Raw genomic sequence first — 24368 nt, 5'->3', positions numbered from 1 at the left:
GTTAATGGTGCTTATTCTCAGGTTGACTGCCGTCCTAGACACACTTTAGTTACATTCTCTGCAATAGCAAGATTTGAAGCTACTGTTAAACAGAACAGTATAAAAATAATAAAATTTCATTAAATAACTGATTTTTAAAAAATCCCCAAAGTGACTGTCCAAAGAATTTGCCATGTCCTAAGAGCTTAAAACAAAATGCTAAAAAAGTAAGCAAGTTTCTTATTTTGTGTTAATCTTTTCATTAAAGCGCAGGAAATTATAGTTAGATTTAATTACTGCTGTGCTTTTCATAAATTATTTTGGAATTTTCAAAAATAAAATAAAAACTCCTGAAGCAAAAATTTCAATAGGAAAAAAAATTAAAAACATTCCCCTCCACCCTGAGCAACAGGAATGTAATGGCTTTGTGTTCACATGCTGATTTATTCATTTGCCTAACTAACTTCAACATTTGTTGTTCAGAGCAAAGTCTAAGCAACTTCCCAAACATTGTGCAATACTCTTGGTGAACATGGAGCTGTCTTGAAGTTGCTGTGCTTGTAAACCCTGTTGATTTCAGAAATCACCAGCGGAAAAACAAGAACTGCATTTTTTAGTGTCTCTTCATTAACTTCCCTTTCCTCTTCCCGGATTATATTGCTCACTTGCAGGCAGTACTTTTCTTACTTCAACCTTTAACCTTCCCAGTCTGTTCCTGACTTGTATGACCCCACTGTTTCATGATGCCTTAATCTTGAAAGTCCTATGCTGAAAGTAAGGGAAATAGTTTAAAGAAATTTCATTACAGTATTATAAGAGGAAGGTGAGAGACCTAGAACAGTGGTTCCCAGTTAGCTAAGTACTGCAGACCCCCTGTTTGTCAAAAGCCAAGCCTTGGGCTCCCTACTTTTGAAATTTTCCCTATCCCTATGGTAGTTTTTGTTAATGGTGCCACAGATCCCCTGGGGTCCACAGACCACCAGTTGGAACCAATGATCAAGGACATTTCTCCTTATAGTCCTTTTTAATTTCCTGGAAGTGAAGAATGCTTTTATTTTTCTAATTGTTTTCTAAGTACTTTCCCCCCCCCCAACTATATACTGTATAAAGAACCGTGCAAACTGTTGCAAGCTATAGAAGGGGCATGTTTGACTTGAGCTCTGTAGTTTGAGAGAAGACCAGCTGTGGCTTAGGTAAACAGCTGTTTCGTGTTGGTGGTGTTGAGGAGCGGAAACGTAGATTAAGAGATCAATTATATGCACAAGAACCTGGTATAAAGCAAGCCAGTGCAAATTAAGCCAGCACAAAGTTATATCAGAGCCAGTCTCAAGGCTGCAAGGCTACCTGGTGGTTGAGCTGGCCTAAGCCTAGGGAAAACAAGCCTTTAAAGAAGTGTTAGAGTTACACCACCCTTCTTGCTATCTTAACTTACGCTGGGTTGCCAGGTCATATGACTGTGTTGAACAAGCTTAGGATCTAGCTAGCCTGTTTCCCTTCCCCTTGCCCCCACCATGTTCTTTTTTCAGGAACACTGGCTAAATTACACTGTGTTAATAGGCACTTATTACAATCACAAGTCCCTATAGACGAACAAGCACAAGCCCCTCTGCTTTAGAAAAACATGTAAGGTGTAGGCAATCAGCCTAAATGTAGTTCATGTGCATCAGTACAGTCCGAAACATGGAGATGTTTTTACAGACCTAGTAAACAAAATATTGGGCTCCAGGTAAGCGCTTTCAAAAAGAAGATAGAAGATTTCAAAGTCTTCACACAGACAAGTTCTGTATTAGAAAACCAGGTGGATATATAGATCTTCACCTTATGAAATAGGCCACTATTATTTCCATTTAAATGTTGAGGGAAGTCGGGGCTAAGAGTGGCTTGACCATCAGATGTCAAGGAAATAAACAACCAACTGACTTTTAGTAGACACCTGAAGTTTAGGGAAGTTTTTAATGTTTGATGTTTTATTGTATTTCTAATATTTTGTTGGAAGCCGCCCAGAATGCCTGGGGAAACCCAGCCAGATGGGCGGGGTATAAATAAATTAGTAGTAGTAGTCATTGGTAGGTCCAAATCTACACCTGTAGACAAAGTTTTGATGGTGCTGGAACTAAATGCACTTAGATAGGAAGTGCATTTCTGAATGTTCTGCAAAACAATACACACACACCCTTTAAAAAAATACTGTAGTTCTAAAGGGAATTGTTGAAGGGAATCTGGATATTTGGGGGAAATGCTGTTGTTATTCAGAATGTAGAATGAATTTAGGGATCTATATTGAGGGATATCTCACTGATTTCCAACGGGAAATTGTCCCGTAGAATGTAGTAATTCACACAACTGCTTTTAGTGTTGACTACTCTGTTAAACCACAGAGCCTAGGGCTTGCCAATCAGAAGGTCGGCGGTTTGAATCCCTGCAACGGGTTGAGCTACCGTTGCTGGGTCCCAGCTCCTGCCCACCTGGCAGTTTGAAAGCATGCCAAAAAGTGCAAGTAAATAAATAGGTACCGGTACCGCTCCAGTGGGAAGGTAAACGGCGTTTCCGTGCGCTGCTCTGGTTCACCAGAAGCAGCTTAGTCATGCTGACCACATGACCCGGAAACTGTACGCCAGCTCCCTCAGCCAGTAAAGTGAGATGAGCACCACAACCCCAGAGTTGTCCGCGACTGGACTTAATGATCAGGGGTCCCTTTACCTGTACCTTACCCCACACCAAACGCTGCCACCAACTGCAAGTGATTGGATTGTCCCCCCACAGTGCCTGGGAAATTAATCACTGGAGTTAAAAAGATTGGGTGTTTTTCATCCCAAATCCAGACAACATTATTGGCAGCCAAAATACAGTTCACAGGCTTTGTTTCCAACAAGGATTTTTAAGCGTCTTGATTTGTTTTGGATGCACTCTCCCTGCAAAAAACAGCTTTAAGAATTTGATTTTCCCTAAACTGGTTTGCACCACCATACACATCTGTTAAATGCATTGTAGCAGTTTGACTCAGTAGAAGTGGAGCTGAGTATTGCTTGAAAGTCTAAATTCAGTTTTTGGAAACTGCAGAAATAAAGTACTGTAAGATAATAGCATGTCTGTAAAGGAAAGCCTTTGCTTTTGGTGGTCTTTATAGCAGGGTTGGTATTGCCCTCAGCCGTGCAACTAAAAGGTTGGGGGAGATTGAAGTTGCCTATAAGGAGCGGTTAGCTAGAAGCTCTTGCTGTTGGAATACAAGTTATAGGAAATGAAAATCACTGCTGTTTTTATTTTCTATTCCTCTCAGGCAGTACGATGAAAATAATGTTGTATCACTTCTGTGTTTCATTCTCACAATTATGTGAAACAACAAACAGCATTTCTGTAGTGGTCATCACAATATCTGGTCCGTTTGGACCATCAGAAATGCGCATGGGTGAATTCTGATGATGCAGTACTAATTCCTAATGTTTTATGTGGCTTTGATCTGTTTGTCTGCCATCATGCAGCGTATCTCACAGGCCCTTTGCTTTTGTTGCAGTCAAAGCTGGTGGGATGAGAATCGTGCAGAAACATCCACATGCCGTAGCAGAGACCAAAGAGGAGAAAGAAAAGGAGCAGGAGGACTGGGAAACTCCTGGCACCAGGTGAAGGCCTTTCCATCATGTCTATTATTATAAACTAGTGGAATTCAGCCCGTTAAAATAAACGGGCGCTAGAACAGATTTTATTGATTTTTAGTGTGCAGAGAGGAACGGGTGTGCAGCCCCGCCGAAGCGGCGGCTGTGGGAGGGGCCAGCAGGCCCCCCCACGCGCCGCCGCCACAGAAAGAGGCCGAATTGCGGCCTTCCTCTGGGCGCCCGCTGCCCAGCTGGGCTCAGCGGAGCGCCCCAACGAAGCGGCGGCTGTGAGAGGGGCCAGCCGCCCCCCCACGCGCCGCCGCCACAGAAAGAGGCCGAATTGCGGCCTTCTTCTGGGCGCCCGCTGCCCAGCTGGGCTCAGCGGAGCGCCCCAACGAAGCGGCGGCTGTGGGAGGGGCTAGCCGCCCCCCCACGCGCCGCCGCCACAGAAAGAGGCCGAATTGCGGCCTTCTTCTGGGCGCCCGCTGCCCAGCTGGGCTCAGCGGAGCGCCCCAACGAAGCGGCGGCTGTGGGAGGGGCTAGCCGCCCCCCCCCACGCGCCGCCGCCACAGAAAGAGGCCGAATTGCGGCCTTCTTCTGGGTGCCCGCTGCCCAGCTGGGATCAGCGGAGCGCCCCAACGAAGCAGCGGCTGTGAGAGGGGCCAGCCGCCCCCCCACGCGCCGCCGCCACAGAAAGAGGCCGAATTGCGGCCTTCTTCTGGGCGCCCGCTGCCCAGCTGGGCTCAGCGGAGCGCCCCAACGAAGCGGAGTAAACGGTAGGCAGAGGTGGGGGGGGGAGAGAGCGCGCGTGTGTGCGTCCTGTCTCTCCGTCCAATCCCTGTGTCCCTGGGGCACATGCGCAGTACCCCAGGGACACACGGGACAGCTTGGACGCAGGGACAACTTGGACATTATTATATAGGATGAGCGAGGCACTTACTGTTTTTTTCCAGCAAAGCACAGTTGTGCAGAATTGGATAGCTTGGGTGAACACGGAGGCAGTCCTATGGCAAGATCTGCCAAAACGCAACAGATCTCCGTCTCAGACAAAGATGCAGCCATGGAACTTGCTCAGCTGGGCCTCAGCTAGCTGAGTTGAGGCTGGTGTGAGTCCCCCAAAAGGGGTGATCTGGGAGCAGGACCAAAGCAGAGGGAGGGCTGGGGACTTAGACTGGATCTGATGCAACTTCACACTAGCTGAACATACTCTGGCTCCCTTTACGCAAGGTTCTTGTTCATAGTATGGCTCCCTAAATGTAATAACACACATGCAACAATCCACATTTATTTGTGCTAATCCAAGTGATTGCTTGACAGTTTTCAGTGACATCTAAGGTGGATGCAAGGTAGAGAATTCAGTAAGAACTGACTGAAAAGAGTTGGAAAAATAGAATTCCTGCTTTGATTGGGGGGGGGGTGTTTCTTTGCCTGTTTCTTTTTAAAATCTATTTTGGCCGCCACCTCTTTTTACCTTTGGGCCAGCCAAGCCAGGTGGTCTATTGAAGATTGAGGTGGGGTTGCAGATATGTAGGAAAAGAGTTGCAGGTAGTCTGAACATTTCTTGAATGAGCACAGAGCTATTCAGGAGCTTCTTGAAATAGGCTTTGGTGAAAAATGTTCAGGAAGAGAATGAATGGGACCAGTAGCAGCTTATAAACCTCTGGTGATTTCCTCCAGATTATGATCAAGGCATAACTGCACAAGCAGAGAGTCTCACTTCTCACAGGCATCTGCTTGGCCAGTGGTCTTTTCCTGCATTCCGCTGCTACTTACTCAGTAGAAATTAAAATGGACTTTATTTACTTCTTTTTTTTCATGTTTTGCTACCCAGAACCATATTGCTCATGGTCAGATAGGCATGATTTATAAAAAAGAAACGTCTGGTTTCAAAAAGTGCCAATAATGTGTGTACTATATCCTAAGACTTTTAATGTTTGGAATCTAAAGTTTTACATTTAAACGATTATTTGATGGTTGGCTTTTTAAAAAGACCCCCCGCCCCATGTTAACTGCCTTCTGTTTTTCAACTGCCCTCATAATCCAGCACTCCCAACAAAAACTGCAAAAAAATTAGCAGGGGCAATTCTATTATTTGATTATTGATGTAAATGTCCAAAATGTATTTTGTATAGTTAAGTTTTTACCCCTTATCTTCAGTACATTTTATTTTATTTTATTTTATTGCCACGGCTAGTGGCTGATGCAAATAAAGGTTCTTCTGATCTGATCCAGCACTCTCTTACAGTGGGCTTCCAGATGCCTGCATGAAAAACTCGAGTAGGGCCTGAAAACTACACTCCTCTCCTGCTGTTCGTCCCTAGCATAATGGTATTCAGAGGTACCACAGAGGCATGTGGTATTCTTAATATGATGCAATGTTTATATTGCTTGCATTTAATAAGCTTGGCCAAGAAGCTGACCTTTTTTATCAACTGACATTTGCCCAGCAAGATAACAGAGGGGGGGAAATCAATACAGAAAGTGCGCATTTAAATGCATATAAAATAAGTACTCAAGGTCCATGAATATCATTTTACCGGAATACTTAAAGAGAACATAACACTGCTGTGCTAGGTTAAATCAAAGATCCATTTAGTGCAGCGCCAACCGGATGCCTTTGTGAACCCCAGAAGCAGATCATGACTACTTTGGCAATAGCTCAGTTGGTTAGAGTGTAGTGCTGATAACGCCAAGGTGAAGGGTTTGATCCCTGTATGGGTGCACATTTCTGCATTGCAGGGGGTTGGACTAGATGATCCATGGGGTCCCTTCCAACTCTTATGATTCTATGAGCACAGCAATATATAGCCAATATGTGTAGCCATTTATCAGCTATGTGTTGTCTTATCCCCCTTTATCTTTAAATTGGTGGTTATCACCACTTATTATGGTAACAAATCCCATATTCTAACTATACGCTTAACTGTGTGTTGAGAAGCATTTCTTTTGCCTTTCTTGAGTCTCCCACTGTTCACAATGTGAAACACTTGGAGTGCTTTGGAGGAAAAACGCTGTATATGTACAATTATTTAGGACTATGTGCCGGTCGTCTGTTTACTGGTCAGGCTGTTCCAGGTAGATTTGTGCTCCCTCAAGCGCCTTCTGTGTTCTGCCCTTGAATCAAGAGCGCCTCATGGATAACAGCATAAAGCAATGCATGAAGATGTAATAAGCCAGTAGGGTACAATTTCTCATATCGACCTCTAGGCAAAGATCCATTAAACAAAGCCAAAAGCACAGTCCATATCCAAGTGGAAAGCCAGACTGGCAGGAAGCCAGGAAGCCAATAGTGTCCAGGTGTGCCTGAAATTGCAGAGTAACCCCCTACTTTGCAGTTAAAAGGGAATGGTATAGTTTTCTCCATTTCAGGTCCTTTGAAATACAGAAACCCAATCAGGAGCAAGGGATACAAGCTAGTAATAAATTTTGAACAAAGATTGATGGTTCTTTCCCCCCAAATCAAGCCAAGGTGCAAGCGGAATGTCTATATGTTTTTAATAGTTGAAAGTCCAACAATATATGGAGAACCACCTATTCCTGATCTACACTTACTGGCAGAAGTTTGGGATTAATCCAGGAATCTTTTGCATGCAATGCGAAGGCACGGTTAAGAGCGGTAGACTCGTAATCTGGGGAACCGGGTTCATGTCTCCGCTCCTCCACATGCAGCTGCTGGGTGACCCTAGTCTCTCAGCCTCACTCACCTCACAGAGTGTTTGTTGTGGGGGAGGAAGGGAAAGGAGATTGTTAGCCGCTTTGAGACTCCTTAGCGTAGTGATAAAGCAGGATATCAAATCCAAACTCTTCTTCTTCTTCTTCTTGAAATCTTCTTGCGGCTGCAGTCAAAGAGACTGGAGTGGCTATTGCACAAAGTCGGTGGGACTTTGCATGCAGTGCGATACTGTGAATGGCTACTCAGAAGTACCGTAAGTCCCATTGTATTTGTTGGGACGGTAAAGGTAAAGGGACCCCTGACCGTTAGGTCCAGTCGCGGATGACTCTGGGGTTGCGGCACTCATAGGCCAAGGGTCATGTGGCCAGCATGACTAAGCCGCTTCTGGCAAACCAGAGCAGTGCACGCAAATGCCGTTTACCTTCCCGCCAGAGCGGTACCTATTTATCTACTTGCACTTTGACATGCTTTCGAACTGCTAGGTTGGCAGGAGCTGGGACCGAAGGAGCTCACACCATCGTGGGGATTCGAACAGCTGACCTTCTGATCAGCAAGCCCTAGGCTCTGTGGTTTAGAGCACAGCGCCACCCGCATCCCTTTGTTGGGACAGTAGACCCTAGTAAATACGTTTGGGGATACAACCATTTCAAATGGATTCTTTTCCATTTGCTAAAAATAATAATCACACAAGAAGGATCATTTCTCCTCTCTCTGAACATTGTACACACCCACCATTTACTTCGGGTGAAACCATGATGGTTTAAGCAATTGTAAGTGTTTGCAAAAAGGAATCTTACCAGGGTAGTGTTGTGGGAATAACCTTTAGAGAATTATTTGTATTACGGTCTTAGGCAGTAGGTAAGTTCCCAGCTAATTAAGGTGGGGAGTCAGAAGATAACCAGCCAAAGATCACAACTGAATTGTTGGCAGAGCAACAAAGGTTAGTATCTTGGCTTCAAAATAATTCATGGAGAGTGTTGAATCAAGATGTGGTCTAGCCCTACTCTCTCACTTCTTAGCTGGAACTGAGTTGTAGTCCAAAACATCTGGAAGGCACCAGGTTGGCAAAGATTAGGGTATATGTACTTGGAGGAAGTGGAAGTGTCTCCCCACAAGGTCACCTAACCTTCATCTCTTGGCCCAGTTTGTGTCCATTTGCTGGGCTCAAGATTTGTATGGGGGTTGTACATTTAGGCTTGATTCATAGGAGCTTTCTCCCTTGACATTGACCAGTAGGCTTCTCGTGGCTTGGGGCTATGTGTTCTGTACAGTCATACCTCGGAAGTTGAACAGAATTCATTCCGGAAGTCCGTTCAATTTCCCAAATGTTTGGAAACCAAAGAGTGGCTTCTGATTGGCTGCAGGAAGCTCCTGCAGCCAATTGGAAGCCCCGTCGGCCATTCGGGTTCCAAAGAACATTCGCAAACCAGAACACTCACTTCCAGGTTTGCGGCGTTCGGGATCCAAAACGTTTGATTCGCAAAGCGTTCAGGATCCAAGGTACAGTTGTAAAAGTAAAGGGACCCCTGTCAATTAAGTCCAGTCACAAACGACTCTGGGGTTGCAGCGCTCATCTCGCTTTAAAGGCCGAGGGAGCCGCCGTTTGTCCGGTTCTGCAGACAGTTTTTCCGGGACATATGGCCAGCATGACTAAGCCACTTCTGGCGAAACTGGAGCCGTGAACGGAAACGGCGTTTACCTTCCAGCCAGAGCGGTACCTATTTACTTGCAATTTGACGTGTTTTCGAACTGCTAGGTTGGCAGGGGCTGGGACAGAGCAACAGGAGCTGACCCCGTCGCAGTGATTCGAACCGGCGACCTTTCGATCGGCAAGCCCTAGGCTCAGTGGTTTAACCCACAGCACCACCCGTGTCCCTAGGTACAACTGTATTCAGTTATTATTAGTAGTATATTTATTTATACCAAGCCATTTCCCCTGACAGGGATTCAACACATAAATGGACTGATGTAGACATTCTAACATACCCTTCTCCACTGTCTATGTGCAGAATCCTTTTTTAATATGAACTCATGTTCTGTTATATGAGCCCCAAGTTGTAGTCTGAAGTGCTACACCCCAGACGCATAGTTACCACTGTGGTGAACATTTGATCATAGGGACAAGGCAGATAGTGTTTATTGCACTCCTCTGCTGCATGCTCACTCTGCACACTTAATTGTGCCTGTGGATGGCAGAAGAATTGTGTTGAACTTAACAAATGGTGAGCGAATAAATCCTGAATGTAAGTTAGCGTGATTGAGAAACTCATAACGGAGTCCCATCTTAGTTTGTTTATTGACTTTGAACTTGGCCCAGTATATAAAATCGCCAAATACATATTACAGGTTTTCAGCCTCCGTGTTTCTGATTTTTAAAAATGAAACATTTATGCTATTATTTTAAGAGCTGGTTTTGTGCAGTTGCCTCGCTTCTTCCCGCTTCGTTTATTCATTCAGCGCCAGATCCTGGTTTTGATTGGCAGTCATATGTACGTTGGCTGTCGCTTGGCCGTGTCATATTTATTAAGATGAAGAACTTTAATTAAAACCTTAGATTAGGAATTCCTGAGAGGACAATAGATCATTTTGCAAGATCATTTGTTGTCACAAGTGGTGACATGGGGGGGTGGAATATTCTGAGCTATTTAGACTGAAATGATCATAACTGTTGAATTGGGCCTCTGGAGTTGCTTGTGTGAGGCAGGCGTAGAATTACATGCCGACTTGTCTGTCAAAATATGGAACGTTAATGCAACAGATACACTTGAAGGACAATCAGGCAGCATTTTTGTTTAATTATTAAAGCCTTTATTAGCCTCTGCTTGTGCGCCCCAAGAAATATAGGCAGCAAAGAAATAGGGGTGACCTCAAAGGCATTTTCTTTCTTTCTTTCTTTCTTTCTTTCTTTCTTTCTTTCTTTCTTTCTTTCTTTCTTTCTTTCACAAACAAGATTGTTTGCATTTATTTGATCTGAGCTAGAAAGGGAGCTTCCTCAGTGGTGCTATTACCCAAAACTGTGGTTCTTGCTTGTGCATTTATTGCTGCTATAGTTTATCTTCTAGATTTCAAAGTCAAAACCAGCTTTAGATAATTGGCTAGGATGAGGACTATGATCGTTTTGAGGCACGGAACCAGTAGGCTTGCTAGTTTACACAAACAAAAAGATAAATATGACGAAAGATTGGCAAAGGGGGAACGCTCAACTCTGAGATCAATTCAGGCTGCGGTGTTTGAAAATTCCATAGTTTATTTGCTTCACTTTATTGAAATGAGTCTTCTATAACCATTGGCTCAGCTACTGTTATGGAACTGAGAAAGTGGAGTCTGATCCATGAAAGCTTATTCAGGAATAAATTTGTTAGTGTTTACGTTGGTGGGAAGCTCCTTGGCTCTGTTCAGGTGTTTGCCCAGACATGTGACATTGTAAATGAGGACAGGACAGGAGCTGGCATGGAAGCGACACCCACAGTGAGTGTGCTGTGCAAGTTGTCCTTTAGACCTCCGTGAGATTAGTACACAGGTCTTTAGAAGGGTTCCTAACCATGTTTACTCCTGTGCATCTAGAAAACACTTTTGAATGCACAAAGGAAGCTCGCTGCAGTTGACAGTCTTGTTTAATCAGGGTTCCGGTCACGGGGAGAGTTTCTAGGCATGTTCTTTCGTCCGTATCAAGGCCTTTGACCCCATGTACCACAGTGTGACTTAGGTTTGTATTAGAACACACACACAAAAGCTGCAGCTTTTGTAAGCTGCAGCTTACAACATTGATCTTAAGCGTGGTTGGGTCATGACCCACAAGTCGACTGCTTTCACTAGTGGCATCGTTTTGTTTTTAATTTGGTTTGGAAAAAAGAGGGGAAAGTGAGGGGGTATAAAAACAGACGTATTAAAAAATGAAAAGTGGTGTCCATCTTGGAACTTGCCGTTCAAGGCAAGGTCTAGATCTGAAAATGTTACTGTTGAGGGATTGTGTGGCAGAAATTAAATTCTAACTCTTGCAAACACACCTGTTCTCTCTCTCTCGCTCCCCCTGTCCTTCTGCCCCAAGGCAGGTTGATAAGTAGTACAAATATTCAAGGTGAACAAAATGCTCCCAGCAACTAAAGGGGATGTAGAACAAGTTGTTCTCTTGATCTGTTTGTTGGTAACTTTCAGAATAACCTCTCCACAGTTACCTTTAGTGGCAGGGAGCTTTGAAGCTCAGTGCATTTTTCAGATTTGTCACCCAGTCCATATTGTGAGTGCTACTGAAGGACACCACTGCACCATGCTTCTGCCCATCGCTCCTAAATTACAGGCTTCCACCACCATATTGGATATGCAGATGTTTCCAAAGGGAGATATTTGCCCCTGACTTTTGATTTTGCTTCCAGTGGATGGGGCAAAAAAGGGTTTTTAACCGGAGTAAATATTTCTTCTGGGTCAAATTCAAGTCCTTTTTACCTCTTGAATAGTTTATACTGATACTGAAATGAGTCAGGATACTCCTCTTTTTCTCTTTCTAAATGCCACCTTGAGCTTTGCCCTCAAAGCTTTTTATTTGATGTCCTGCGCTTCAGCAGGTTTTCAAGGCATTCTTGATTAAAAGTAGGCTCTGGTACCCTAACCTTACATTGTTGAAGCTTGACAATAAGATATGCAGGCTATGCTTTGAAAACCTGATATGAAATCATATCTGCACTCAATCATACATTTAAAAGTGCATGTTTTTGCTGTTGCTAAAGCAAGCTTGTCTGTTCTGCTTCACTGTAATAGCATGGCGTCTTTACCACATTGTGCTTAGTCAATATGATTATGTTTTATACAAATGCCTAGTTCTCACAAATAACAGATGCATTGATAAACCTGTTACTTGATTGTATATCACTTCAGATTGCCAGTGGGGAGTCGCATGATTGAACGAGCCCCCATACAAAATAAAAAAATTAAAAACCCCTATTTTGCATGTTGAGGAGGAGGCCCTGGCATCCAGTTTTCTGCACGGAGAGATTTTTTTCCTATGAATGAGCATTTAATTACGGCATTCCCCAGCTGCAGTCTGAAGTGGCATAGTCGAAAAAGGTTTCCCATGTCATCTGCGGTTTTTTTTTCTGAAAACCAGGCCAAAGTGACATTTAGTTGGTGAACTTGTCCGTGTAACAGTTCCATGTAGAATCTGAATTCTGGGAACTGTGCTTGGTTGAGTGCAGCTACCCAGTATATGTTTTGCACCCAGGGTAGTATCTTTTTCTTATATTTCTTGCACAGTGAGAAAAAACAGATTGTGCTGCCTGTGAAGCCTCCTTTAATGAGACAATCCCTTAAGTGTGTGATCTCGTGCCCTCTTGACTCATGCTCCTTTTGAAACACACACATACACAAAACATCACTCACTTTTGGTATGCTGTTGGGTCAGTAAAATTGCTCTGCTACTTGGGATACCCGCGGCCATTCAATTAAGCAAGCAAGTTCAGAACTTCACAGTCTTGCAGACCACTGTTTTGGTTTGCATGCTCTTTCTTATATCTACCATATCGCCAGCTGTCTGAAAGGCTCCAAAATGAAAACTCCTTCTGGTCTCCAGTGCAGCTTTACTTGACCCCACAAGGTGAAGGGGGGCGTATTCAGTTGACATTGTATTGCTTGACTTGCACATACTCTGTTACCAAGATATTTGTTTGGTAAGGCTCTGATCTATAGCTGCTAAGTTCTGCACTCAGCGTTGTTTGCTCTGGGAAAAGAACTTTGCGCTCCCGTTTTTGTAATGTTCTCTTGCAGAACTGGATTAAAATGAAAGTTTCATACAGTGGTGCCTCGACTTACGAAGACGATCCGTTCTGCGGCCATCTTCGTAAGTCTAAGTCTTCGGTTGTTGAAGCGCCGCTTCTGCGCATGCGTGAAGCGCGATTTCACACTTCTGCCATGCACCGACTGTGTGCGCCGCTTTGCGCAGGCGTAGAGCATGCGTGTGGTGCGAAAAGACTTCCGGGGTTGTCGACTTCGGAAGTCGAATCGTTCGGTTGTCGAGGTACCACTATTCATTGTTTTCATTTAAAATATGCTACCCTTTGGGGGGGTACTAACAGTATGCTATTCAGAAATTACACAATCCTTTTCTAAACAATTTACGATCTATTTGAGAGAAACATAGAAAAGGGGGAAGGGGAAGGAGTTAGGGTTTTATGTGATGTTTAGGAAAGATGCAGGTGAAGTCACATGGAGTGGTTTGGGCATGGATTTGCCAAAGTAGTAGCAAATGCCATTACTCAGTGGTTCCAGTTTAATCTACTGGCTTTATATTCTACCAGAATGGTCTGTGAATGTTCTATAGAGTGAAAAGGTTTTAGTCTGAAGGTCTGTGAAGAAGCCACCAATCAGCTGAGTAACTGAGCTCTCCTAGACTGGAGTTTTCAGCTTTGTATTATTTTTGTAGTTAGGTTGATCACCACTTATGACTTTCTAGCATATTAAACAAAATTGCCTTCACTTCTTATTTTCTGTATGTTTTACTTACCTTTTGCACGTTGTCTTCTGAAACATACCTGAATGAAGATTTGGAAGTGGTAGAAGGAATGATGGCTGGATTTAAGAGTTCTTCAATGTGTTGTCCATACACAGCTGTAAACTTCCAGCAATCTCTGAATACTCCACAAACCCAAACTATGAGATTGTTTCGTTCAGTTTCTTAATTTAAAGGGAACCTGATAAATGTTTTCAAGCTAGATAATCGCTTCTCATCTAAAATCAATATATCCTGTGAAATGTGCATGCTTTGCATTTCCCCATCAGTATATTAATTAATTGCTGTTTTACCTCTTTGAATACTTGAGTTACAGTGATAACGGGCAACAGACGAATGTAATTCCATCACTCTGTATAAGCTATTAGGTCAGGTGTGATTCAGCATTTAAATTAAACCTGAAATATTGTGCTTTGAATGTACAGTGTTGAGAAAAATTATGGCTGCTCAACTGGAAGAGGAGGCATTAGTTTTGTATAATCCTTTTAAAGGGGGGCAGGGAGGTGCTGGGGGAAGAAGCTTTAATTGCTGATGCAAATGAAACACTGGTGATTGCTTACCTGCAAAATTGAGTGCCTCTCTTGTTTTGGGATGCGAATTTCTGCTGTCACACCTTACTGTGCTTATGCTGTTCAGATAGCATCAATGCCAACTTTAATGGTAACTGTGATTACGCCTGTATGGCACTTCAGAATGCAAATGGGTCTCACAAGTTTAAATGACCCTTACATGTAAGAATTAAAATGTTGTCCTAGTGAGTAGCATACCAGCACATCAAAGCACAGAGGTTCATGGGACAAAGGTTTTGCCAGATAACTTAAGAAGCGGATTTTCCCTTAAGACTGCAAACCAGAAGCTTGATAATATTGAAGACTGAAAGCAGGCACTTCCTTAAAATGATTTGCCAGGGCACCCTGCAAAAGTTTGTAAGACTTGCACTGCTAGATTAAAAAAAAAACATTATAGCGCTGTTGGAATTTCATCTAAAGTTCTGGTGATATGAGACTTCCATCAATGAACCTTAAAAGGGCAGTGAGGTTTCTTCCTTTGATCAAAGCAGAAGTTCAAAAGAATTGGTTCAAGCCCAGATAAGTAGGGGTCAGCTCTGTAAGGTATTGTTATCTTCCAAACCAACATAATTAAAATTGCCTCTTTCACAGTCATGGAATGCTCTGAGGTTCTGTCCGGGATAAGATGAAAACTGACAGGGTAGCGCAGTGATATTGGCTTTGAAATGAAAAAATATAATTGCTGCTAATAAGAATAGGATTTCAGGCATCAACCTGGATTAAGTCCTGGCTAGGTAGACAATTGCCTGGCTGCCACTGCCAATTTGCAGTCGGTCATCTTCCTGGGCTTTCGCTTGCATATTGTTGGGGTGACGGCGGTGGTGGATACTGGCACAGAAATGAGAAATCTGCCTCCTACAAGGCAAGTAAGTGGACTCAAACCAAGTCAGCCCATTGCCCCATTATTTGCACTGTTTTGCAGTGCTCTCCTCTCCAAGGCAGAAGCCCCCCCCCCCCCAGTCCTGCTTGGAGATGTCAGGGATTGAACCAGGCAAAATACGTGTTCTGCACACCTTGCACCTGATTCAAAACATCTGGAGGGCCGAAGTTTGGGGGTGCCTGTTTTATACCAACAGTTGTGATTTACTAATGGGTTTCCTCCACTCTTTCACTGCATACAATTGAAGTGATGTTTGATTATAAGAGGACTCAACAATAGTTAGTATGTAAGGTAACCATATAGTTAGTATGTAAGGTATCCTTCATGGATCACTGCCTTGTCGTGGCGAAGGGGCTTAAATAACTTAGAGAAGTTATGTTTTGACCAAACGTGATCCACCTGGAGAAGGAACTGGCAAGCCACTCCAGTATCCCTGCCAAGAAAACTCTATGGACAAAGACAACAGGCATATAAAAGTTATGAAGCTGGAAGATGAGCCCCTCAGGTCGGAAGGCGTCCAACATGCTACTGAGGAAGAGCGGAGGACAAGTACAAGTAGATTCAGAGCTGATGAAGCGGTTGGGCCAAAGCCGAAAGGACGCTCAGTTGCGGATATGCCTGGAAGCGAAAGGAAAGTCCGATGCTGTAAAGAAAAATATTGCATAGGAACCTGGAATGTAAGAACCATGGATAGAGGTAAGCTGGATGTGGTCAAAAATGAGATGGCAAGAATAAATATTGACATCCTGGGCATCAGTGAACTAAAATGGAAGGGAATGGGTGAATTCAGTTCGGGTGACTATCATATCTACTACTGTGGGCAAGAATCCTGTAAAAGAAATGGAGTGGCCCTCATAGTCAACAAAAGAGTGGCAAAAGCTGTAATGGGATGCAATCTCAAAAATGACAGAATGATCTCGATACGAATCCAAGGCAGACCTTTTAACATCACAGTAATCCAAGTTTATGCACCAACTACCGGTGCTGAAGAAAGTGAAATTGACCAGTTCTATGAAGACTTACAACACCTTCTAGAAATGACACCAAAGAAGGATGTTCTTCTCATTACAGGGGATTGGAATGCTAAAGTAGGGGACCAAGAGATAAAAGGAACAACTGGCAAGTTTGGCCTTGGAGTTCAAAATGAAGTTGGAGTTCAAAATGAAGCAGGGCAAAGGCTAATAGAGTTCTGTCAAGAGAACAAGCTGGTCATCACAAACACTCTTTTCCAACAACACAAGAGACGACTCTACACATGGATATCACCAAATGGGCAGCATCGAAATCAGATTGATTATATTCTCTGCAGCCAAAGATGGAGAAGCTCTATACGGTCAGCAAAAACAAGACCTGGAGCTGACTGTAACTCAGATCATCAGCTTCTTATAGCAAAATTCCAGCTTAAACTGAAGAAAGTAGGAAAAACCACTGGGCCAGTAAGATACAATCTAAATCAAATCCCTTATGAATACACAGTGGAAGTGAGGAACAGGTTTAAGGATTTAGATTTGGTGGACAGAATGCCGGAAGAACTATGGATGGAGGCTCGTAACATTATACAGGAGGCAGCAACGAAAACCATCCCAAGGAAAAGGAAATGCAAGAAAGCAAAATGGCTGTCCAACGAGGCCTTACAAATAGCGGAGGAGAGGAGGCAAGCAAAATGCAAGGGAGATAGGGAAAGATACAGGAAACTGAATGCAGATTTCCAAAAAATAGCAAGGAGAGACAAGAGGGTCTTCTTAAATGAGCAATGCAAAGAAATAGAGGAAAACAATAGAATGGGGAAAACCAGAGATCTGTTCAAGAAAATTGGAGATATGAAAGGAACATTTCGTACAAAGATTACCATAATAAAGGACAAAAGTGGTAAGGACCTAACAGAGGCAGAAGACATCAAGAAGAGGTGGCAAGAATACACAGAGGAATTATACCAGAAAGATATGGAGGTCTCATACACCTCAGGTAGTGTGGTTGCCGACCTTGAGCCAGACATCTTGGAGAGTGAAGTCAAATGGGCCTTAGAAAGCATTGCTAATAACAAGGCCAGTGGAAGTGATGATATTCCAGTTGAACTATTTAAAATTTTAAAAGATGATGCTGTTAAGGTGCTACACCCAATATGCCAGCAAGTTTGGAAAACTCAGCAATGGCCAGAGGATTGGAGAAGATCAGTCTACATCCCAATTCCAAAGAAGGGCAGTGCCAAAGAATGCTCCAACTACCGCACAATTGCGCTCATTTCACACGCTAGCAAGGTTATGCTTAAAATTCTACAAGGCAGGCTTAGGCAGTATGTGGACCGAGAACTCCCAGAAGTGCAAGCTGGATTTCGAAGGGGCAGAGGAACCAGAGACCAAATAGCAAACATGCGCTGGATTATGGAGAAAGCTAGAGAGTTCCAGAAAAACGTCTACTTCTGCTTCATTGACTATGCAAAAGCCTTTGACTGTGTCAACCACAGCAAACTATGGCAAGTTCTTAAAGAAATGGGAGTGCCTGATCACCTCATCTGTCTCCTGAGAAATCTCTATGTGGGACAAGAAGCTACAGTTAGAACTGGATATGGAACAACTGATTGGTTCAAAATTGGGAAAGGAGTACGAAATAAGTATGCTTATTTAACTTATATGCAGAATTCATCATGCGAAAGGCTGGACTAGATGAATCCCAAGCCGGAATTAAGATTGCCGGAAGAAATATCAACAACCTCAGATATGCAGATGACACAACCTTGATGGCAGAAAGTGAGGAGGAATTAAAGAACCTTTTAATGAGGGTGAAAGAGGAGAGCGCAAAATATGGTCTGAAGCTCAACATCAAAAAAACCAAGATCATGGCCACTGGTCCCATCACCTCCTGGCAAATAGAAGGGGAAGAAATGGAGGCAGTGAGAGATTTTACTTTCTTGGGCTCCTTGATCACTGCAGATGGTGACAGCAGTCACGAAATTAAAAGACGCCTGCTTCTTGGGAGAAAAGCAATGACAAACCTAGACAGCATCTTAAAAAGCAGAGACATCACCTTGCCGACAAAGGTCTGTATAGTTAAAGCTATGGTTTTCCCACTGGTGATGTATGGAAGTGAGAGCTGGACCATCAAGAAGGCTGATCGCCGAAGAATTGATGCTTTTGAATTATGGTGCTGGAGGAGACTCTTGAGAGTCCCATGGACTGCAAGAGATCAAACCTATCCATTCTTAAGGAAATCAGCCCTGAGTGCTCACTGGAAGGACAGATCGTGAAGCTGAGGCTCCAATACTTTGGCCACCTCATGAGAAGAGAAGAATCCTTGGAAAAGACCTTGATGTTGGGAAAGATGGAGGGCACTAGGAGAAGAGGACGACAGAGGACGAGATGGTTGGACAGTGTTCTCGAAGCTACGAACATGAGTTTGACCAAACTGCGGGAGGCAGTGCAAGACAGGAGTGCCTGGCGTGCTATGGTCCATGGGGTCACGAAGAGTCGGACACGACTAAACGACTAAACAACAACAACAAGGTAACCAGTATGGCTAGTATGGTCCATGGGGTCACGAAGAGTCAGACACGACTAAACGACTAAACAAAAACAACCAGAAAGGATCAATATTTTATTTTATTTATATTATTAAATTTGTATACCACCCTTCATGTGCAGATCTCAGGGTGGCAGGTTGATTAATTCCACGAAAAGGGGTGTTTACTGGACGTGGGTGGTGCTGTGGTCTAAACCACTGAGCCTCTTGGGCTCGCTGATCAGAAGGTCGGCTGTTCAAATCCCCGTGATGGGGTGATCTCCCGTTGCTCTGTCCCAGCTTCTGCCAAACTAAGTAGAAGAAGAAGAGTTTGGAATTGATAGCCCACTTTATCAGTACCCGTAGGAGTCTCAAAGCGGCTAACAATCTCCTTTCCCTTCCTCCCCACTTTAGACACCCTATGAGGTAGGTGGGGCTGAGAGACTTCAGAGAAGTGTGACTAGCCCAAGGTCACCCAGCAGCTGCATGTGGAGGAGCAGAGACGCGAACCCGGTTCCCCAGATTAGGAGTCTACCGCTCTTAACCACTACACCACACTGGCTCTCGAAAGTTTGAAGGCACACCAGTGCAAGTAGATAAATAGGTTCCGCTGTGGCAGGAAAGTAAATGGTGTTTCTGTGCACTCTGGTTTCCATCATGGTGTTCCGTTGCGCCAGAAGCGGTTTAATCATGCTGGCTACATGACCCAGAAAGCTGTCTGTGGACAAACGTCGGCTCCCTCAGACTGAAAGCGAGATGAGCGCTGCAACCTCATAGTCGCCTTTGACTGGACTTAACCATCCAGGGGTCCTTTACTTTTTACTGGTGTGTGCCCTTAAACATTGTTCCAAAGCATGGAGGCAAGGTATTAACAGTCATTCTCCTTCCCACCCCACCCCCATATTCCATTCGTGCTAACAGAGCCCACTGGAGTGCATTGAGTAAGTAGGAGCGCTGCATGCTTGCTTTGCTCGGACACATTCTAGAATTAAAATAATGGGCACATTTACATAACTTGGTGGCAGTAAGACGTTAAGCTAAGATGCCACTCCGCTGGTTGGATGGCTCTCTGCACAGATTATTGCTGTTGTCAGCCATTTATGTAATGCCAAACGGCATGCTGCTTTGGAAACAGGAGCTGAAAGTGTGTGTTTTTGAGCAACACTAATCTTCATGTAATCTGCGTAATGTGGCAGATGGCTTGTCTGATTTCCTCCCACCCCCACTCTGTGAATGAAATTAAGACCAGCGTACTCTTCCCCCCGCCCCAAAGACTTCTGTCTTCGGTCTAAAAACTGAAATCCATTTTCCGCGCTTCATTATTTTAACTAGGTAATTCTGTAATGTTTTGGATGTAATCCAGTGGTGGCCAAACTCAGCCCTCCAGCTGTTTTGGGACTACAACTCACATCATCCTTAGCTAATAGGACCAGTGGTCAGGGATGATGGGAATTGTAGTCCCAAAACAGCTGGAGGGCCAAGTTTGGCCACCACTGATATAATCTCACTGGTGTGCTTCTAAATGATATCAGGTGCTGGAGTATTGCCTTGCTTGTGACCTTCCTGGAGTCATCTGGTTGGTTGCTGGACTAGGTTGGCCTTTGTTTAGCTCCAGAAGCTTTTCCCGTGTTCTAGTGTGGCTTCTCCAGGCAATGGAATTCCAGCTGCTTTTGGACTACAATCAATGGCAGTCATCATAGTTGTGTTGGCAGGGGCTCATGTAGTCCAAAACATCTGGGAAGGGGCACCAGGTTTTTGTGTTTGTGTGTGTATTGCTTTTGGTTATAGTCGTGTACATGTACGCTTGTCATATTGGGTACAGAAGCAAAAGGGGTTGGTGCAGAAATGCAGTATAGATTAAATCTGGTTTGAGATTAGAGGGAAACTGTTTAAAGGGTGAAAAATGGAGAAAGGTCATCAAATGGCACAATGCCTAGAAGAAGAAAGCACTTCTTTGGTCCTTCACAATTTCATCTCTTTACTAGCCTAATTAAAAGGTGTAAAATGTAGATAGAGCCAGGATGGATTTGATTTAAATCAAATCTATTTCAATCACTAGTCAGTAAGACTTGATTTCAATCTCTCTTTTTTTTACAGAAAGATTCATTCTTGCTGGTATAATCTTAATATTTACAACCAGATGAAGGTTTCATTTTTGGAATAATAAATTTTCAGAGTAGTTTTTACAGTTATATCAAAAATTACTGATTTGGAAATTAGTGTGAGTTTTAACAAGTTAACTGTTTATATTTGGACAACGTTTCTGCTGTACTTTATTGGAAGGAGAGAAATACTGTAATCATTTCCTTAATAACAATTTAAACAATTTATTTAACTAAAATAATAACATTATAGCATATGTATCTATGTTTGTTAACTGATGTGGTTTAAACGGGGTTTTTTTTAAAAAAAAAACCTTAGACTGAGTATTGGGCTGCAACATGTAAAACTTAAAACAGATCCTTATTTCCTGAGGAATAGCCTTTGGAATATAATGTAACTTAAATAGAAAGCTATCTTTAGAAATATTTTTTCCTCCAAAAGCATTTTATTTCAAAAATCAGATTTTTAAAAAAAAAAATCGATTTGAAATTTTAAAAATCAGATTTTTTAATATTTTTTAAAAAAAATTAAATTATTGATTTTTATCCACCCTGGATGGAGCAAATCTGCAGCAAAAGAATGCCACCATTCCTGAAGACTACCATTTAGGAATGCAAGTGATGTACATGTTTCATTATGTCCTCATGTATAGAAAGATAATTGGGGGGGGGCTTTCCTTGCTCACACAGAAAACTTAGCATGTACTCATGCCCTTTTTTGCAAGGGTAGTTTTTTCATTAGCTTGAGAGAACAAAGTGCAGTCCCAGAAAGGCTGGACCATATGATACATTCTTCCTTTCCCTTTTCATTCAAAAAAAATGAATTATTCCCTTTCATTTCGTAATGGAGGTGGCTCAGTGGATCACAGGGCACAATGATGCCCACAAGCTAACTTGCAGCTGCTGGGTGTATCATCCCCATTCATCAGGGTGTGATAAAAGTGATGTGTCCCCCCCCCCAGTTGTTCTTGAAGATTACTCTTGAGGGGGCATGTTCATGACTGTTGTTCTATTCAGTGGCTACATGCATAATGGAAAACTGATGATTATGGATGAGGGCAAATGGTGTGTATCTGCAGTGTGGTTTCTGAGCTGGTGTCTTGTACAACAATAGCTTTGATGCACAGTGTGACAACTTGCTCACTTCTGGTGACATGAAATAATCCACTGTCGATGCCGTATGTGTGTAAATCTGTAAATGGTTTATATGTGGGATGTATCTTGGTTAGTGAAGAGAGTATCTTCTCAGGGTAAGGCTTTCATTCTACGAGGCTACCTTAGATAAATCTTCACAGCCTTTACCTCATGTTGCTATAGGTAGATGCGGAAGAGTCTGTTTTCTGTTTCTTTCATCACCCAGGAGAGCTGAGGCATACAAATACTTGCATGGGTAGGTTTTGGTTTAGTGTGTCTTGGTGTTTAGAAGGGGAATGAATGTTTGCTGTCAAAAGGTTCCAGTGTTGGTATTGAATGGAGAATATTCCTGCAAGCAACATGGTGCCTGAAAGGGGACTCTGTTGGTTTAATCGGGGACCTGAAAATTGTAGCCTGAGCTAATGTGGACCCTGTGTCCTTGAAGCCATCTTCAGGTACAGTAGAAATACAGGTGTGTTCAGCAACAAACACTGTAAGTGGGAGACAGCAAGAACCCCCCAAATTGGCTGTTTATTAAATAGATATTAGGGGCATGGCATTCTTCTTTTATCTGGTTTGTGGAACAATACCAGCTGCTTGTAGCAATTGAGAGACCACAGCTTTTTCTACTTTCACTGACTGACTTTAGGGATCTTGAGAGGCAGAGCCTAGATTCGGGTGTAGCCACCCATAGTCTGGCCCTGACAGTGCCCTTGATTTGCAGGTAATGCCTCATTTGAAAATTAAAGCAGTACCTTTATCCCTGCCTCCCCATTAAATGATTGTATCTGGTTAGGTACATCCTCGGGGTTAATATTGCCCTTATACCTTCTGTAAGTTCTGGAGCAGATGAAAGACTTACAGTACATCCTGATACAAAAGTCCTGTCTTCTTCACAGAGGAAAATTGCATGCATGTGAAAAGCCATTGTTGTAAATAATCATGGATAGGGGGAAGTTGTACACTGGCAAAATAACTGCGTGGAAGAAAAAATTCAATACCTACAAAGCACACACATAGCTAGCATAATATTAATAGGGGGCATTACCAGTAGGTACATAGTTGCGATCAAGAAACTTAACATGCCTCATAAATATACCCTCTTGCAAAGGAGAGATAGCCCACAGCTTTAGATAGTGCCTCACAAATGCCTTGTAAACACAAATCTTTTGATCTGGCAGAAATGAATTACTGTGTTTAAGAGCTAGTGCCTGAGCCTGTCTGCTTAGAAGCACTGCCCCAGCGATGGATTGCGGTCTGGTAGTTAACGTGACTTAAAGCAAACAAAAAACAGTGGCCCTTTGGGACATGGAATTGTAAACATTTTTCTCACTCCTGCTGTTTTCTTTCAGCCGTTGCCCACAGAACAGCTCAATTCTTATGAGGCCATTTGCTTCCTTCTGCTTGTGCAGATAAAATCATGAATGAGAGGGAGCTGGAACAGAGGAAGAACTTCTTGGAGGCTTCAGCATGATTTGGGCATTTGTGTAGTCTGTATCACTTAAAGCCAGAAGCAAGTGGAATCAATCCGCAGTTATCAGAAGCTCGGGGGCCTTGCCTCCAACATATTTTGCTTCTCTTGAACATTGAAAAATTATCTTATTATTTTTTAAGAGTAGGCATATACTCACTAGTTTCTCACATATCTGAAAATACTTTAAAACATAACATGGTCCTCAGAAACAGGTTCTCAGAGGTAGCTCAGCATATTTGTTCTTTCTAAGTCTTGAACTCCGTGCAAATAGAGACCAAATAAACAAAAGTAGCAGCACCTTAAATTAGGCTTGGAAGCAAATGGGAAGTCAGTGTAGTTCTTTCAAAATTGGGCCCCACTTTGTAGAACCAGCTTGTATTCTAAAAGACAGGTTCTACACTACTTGAGGCTTTTGAGCGGTCTTCAAGGGCAGCCCCATGTATTGCAGTAATCTTGCTGGAAAAGTCAGTAAAGGACATCCTCCACCACTCACACTCCCTTTTGCCCTCCACTGACCCAGGACAAGGATCAATGATTGGATGGTGATGGACTGTGGTGATGGGAGTACAGGAGGGACTAAAGAAGAGATTTCCAACATGGCACCCATGGATGCCAGTTTACCACTATCTTTTCCATCATGCAGGAAATCTACAATTCATCAGAGACTGCTAGGTTTTCCTGCTCAGATCCTGTTTGCTCAGTTTATCCTACGTTGATCCCCCACCCCAAAGCCACACCCACAATTCATTTGATGCCAGGATTCCGCATTCATCCATTCTGAACAAAGGAAACATAGAAAGTGTTTCCCTTTGTGAGTGGTTGTGGTTGATATTGGTGCTTTCCCCACTATTGCTGGGGCAGTTGACGCCCAGAGCATTTTTGGTCATTTCTGCTCATTTAAGTGAGACAGCCATTTTGTGTTATGCCACACATCTCACTATAGCCATTTTGTGACTGGCACCAGTAGCACTTT

General features: G+C 43.2%; 1 protein-coding gene across 1 annotated transcript in view; it reads left to right on the top strand.

Moving 5' to 3' along the window:
• Positions 1 to 24368, top strand: part of DAP (death associated protein) — a 33348-nt gene that overhangs the window by 1118 nt on the left and 7862 nt on the right. Inside the window, exon 2 of the mRNA XM_035125960.3 lies at positions 3491 to 3596. Within this exon, the coding sequence (XP_034981851.1) occupies positions 3491 to 3596 (106 nt within the window). The remainder of the gene's footprint in view (positions 1 to 3490; positions 3597 to 24368) is intronic.

The sequence above is a fragment of the Zootoca vivipara genome, chromosome 8 (genome assembly GCF_965207765.1).
Source record: "Zootoca vivipara chromosome 8, rZooViv2.hap1.1, whole genome shotgun sequence".
Classification (NCBI taxonomy): Eukaryota; Metazoa; Chordata; class Lepidosauria; order Squamata; family Lacertidae; genus Zootoca; species Zootoca vivipara.
The sequence above is the reverse complement of the archived record's forward strand: the minus strand, read 5'-3'. Positions and strand labels throughout refer to the sequence as shown.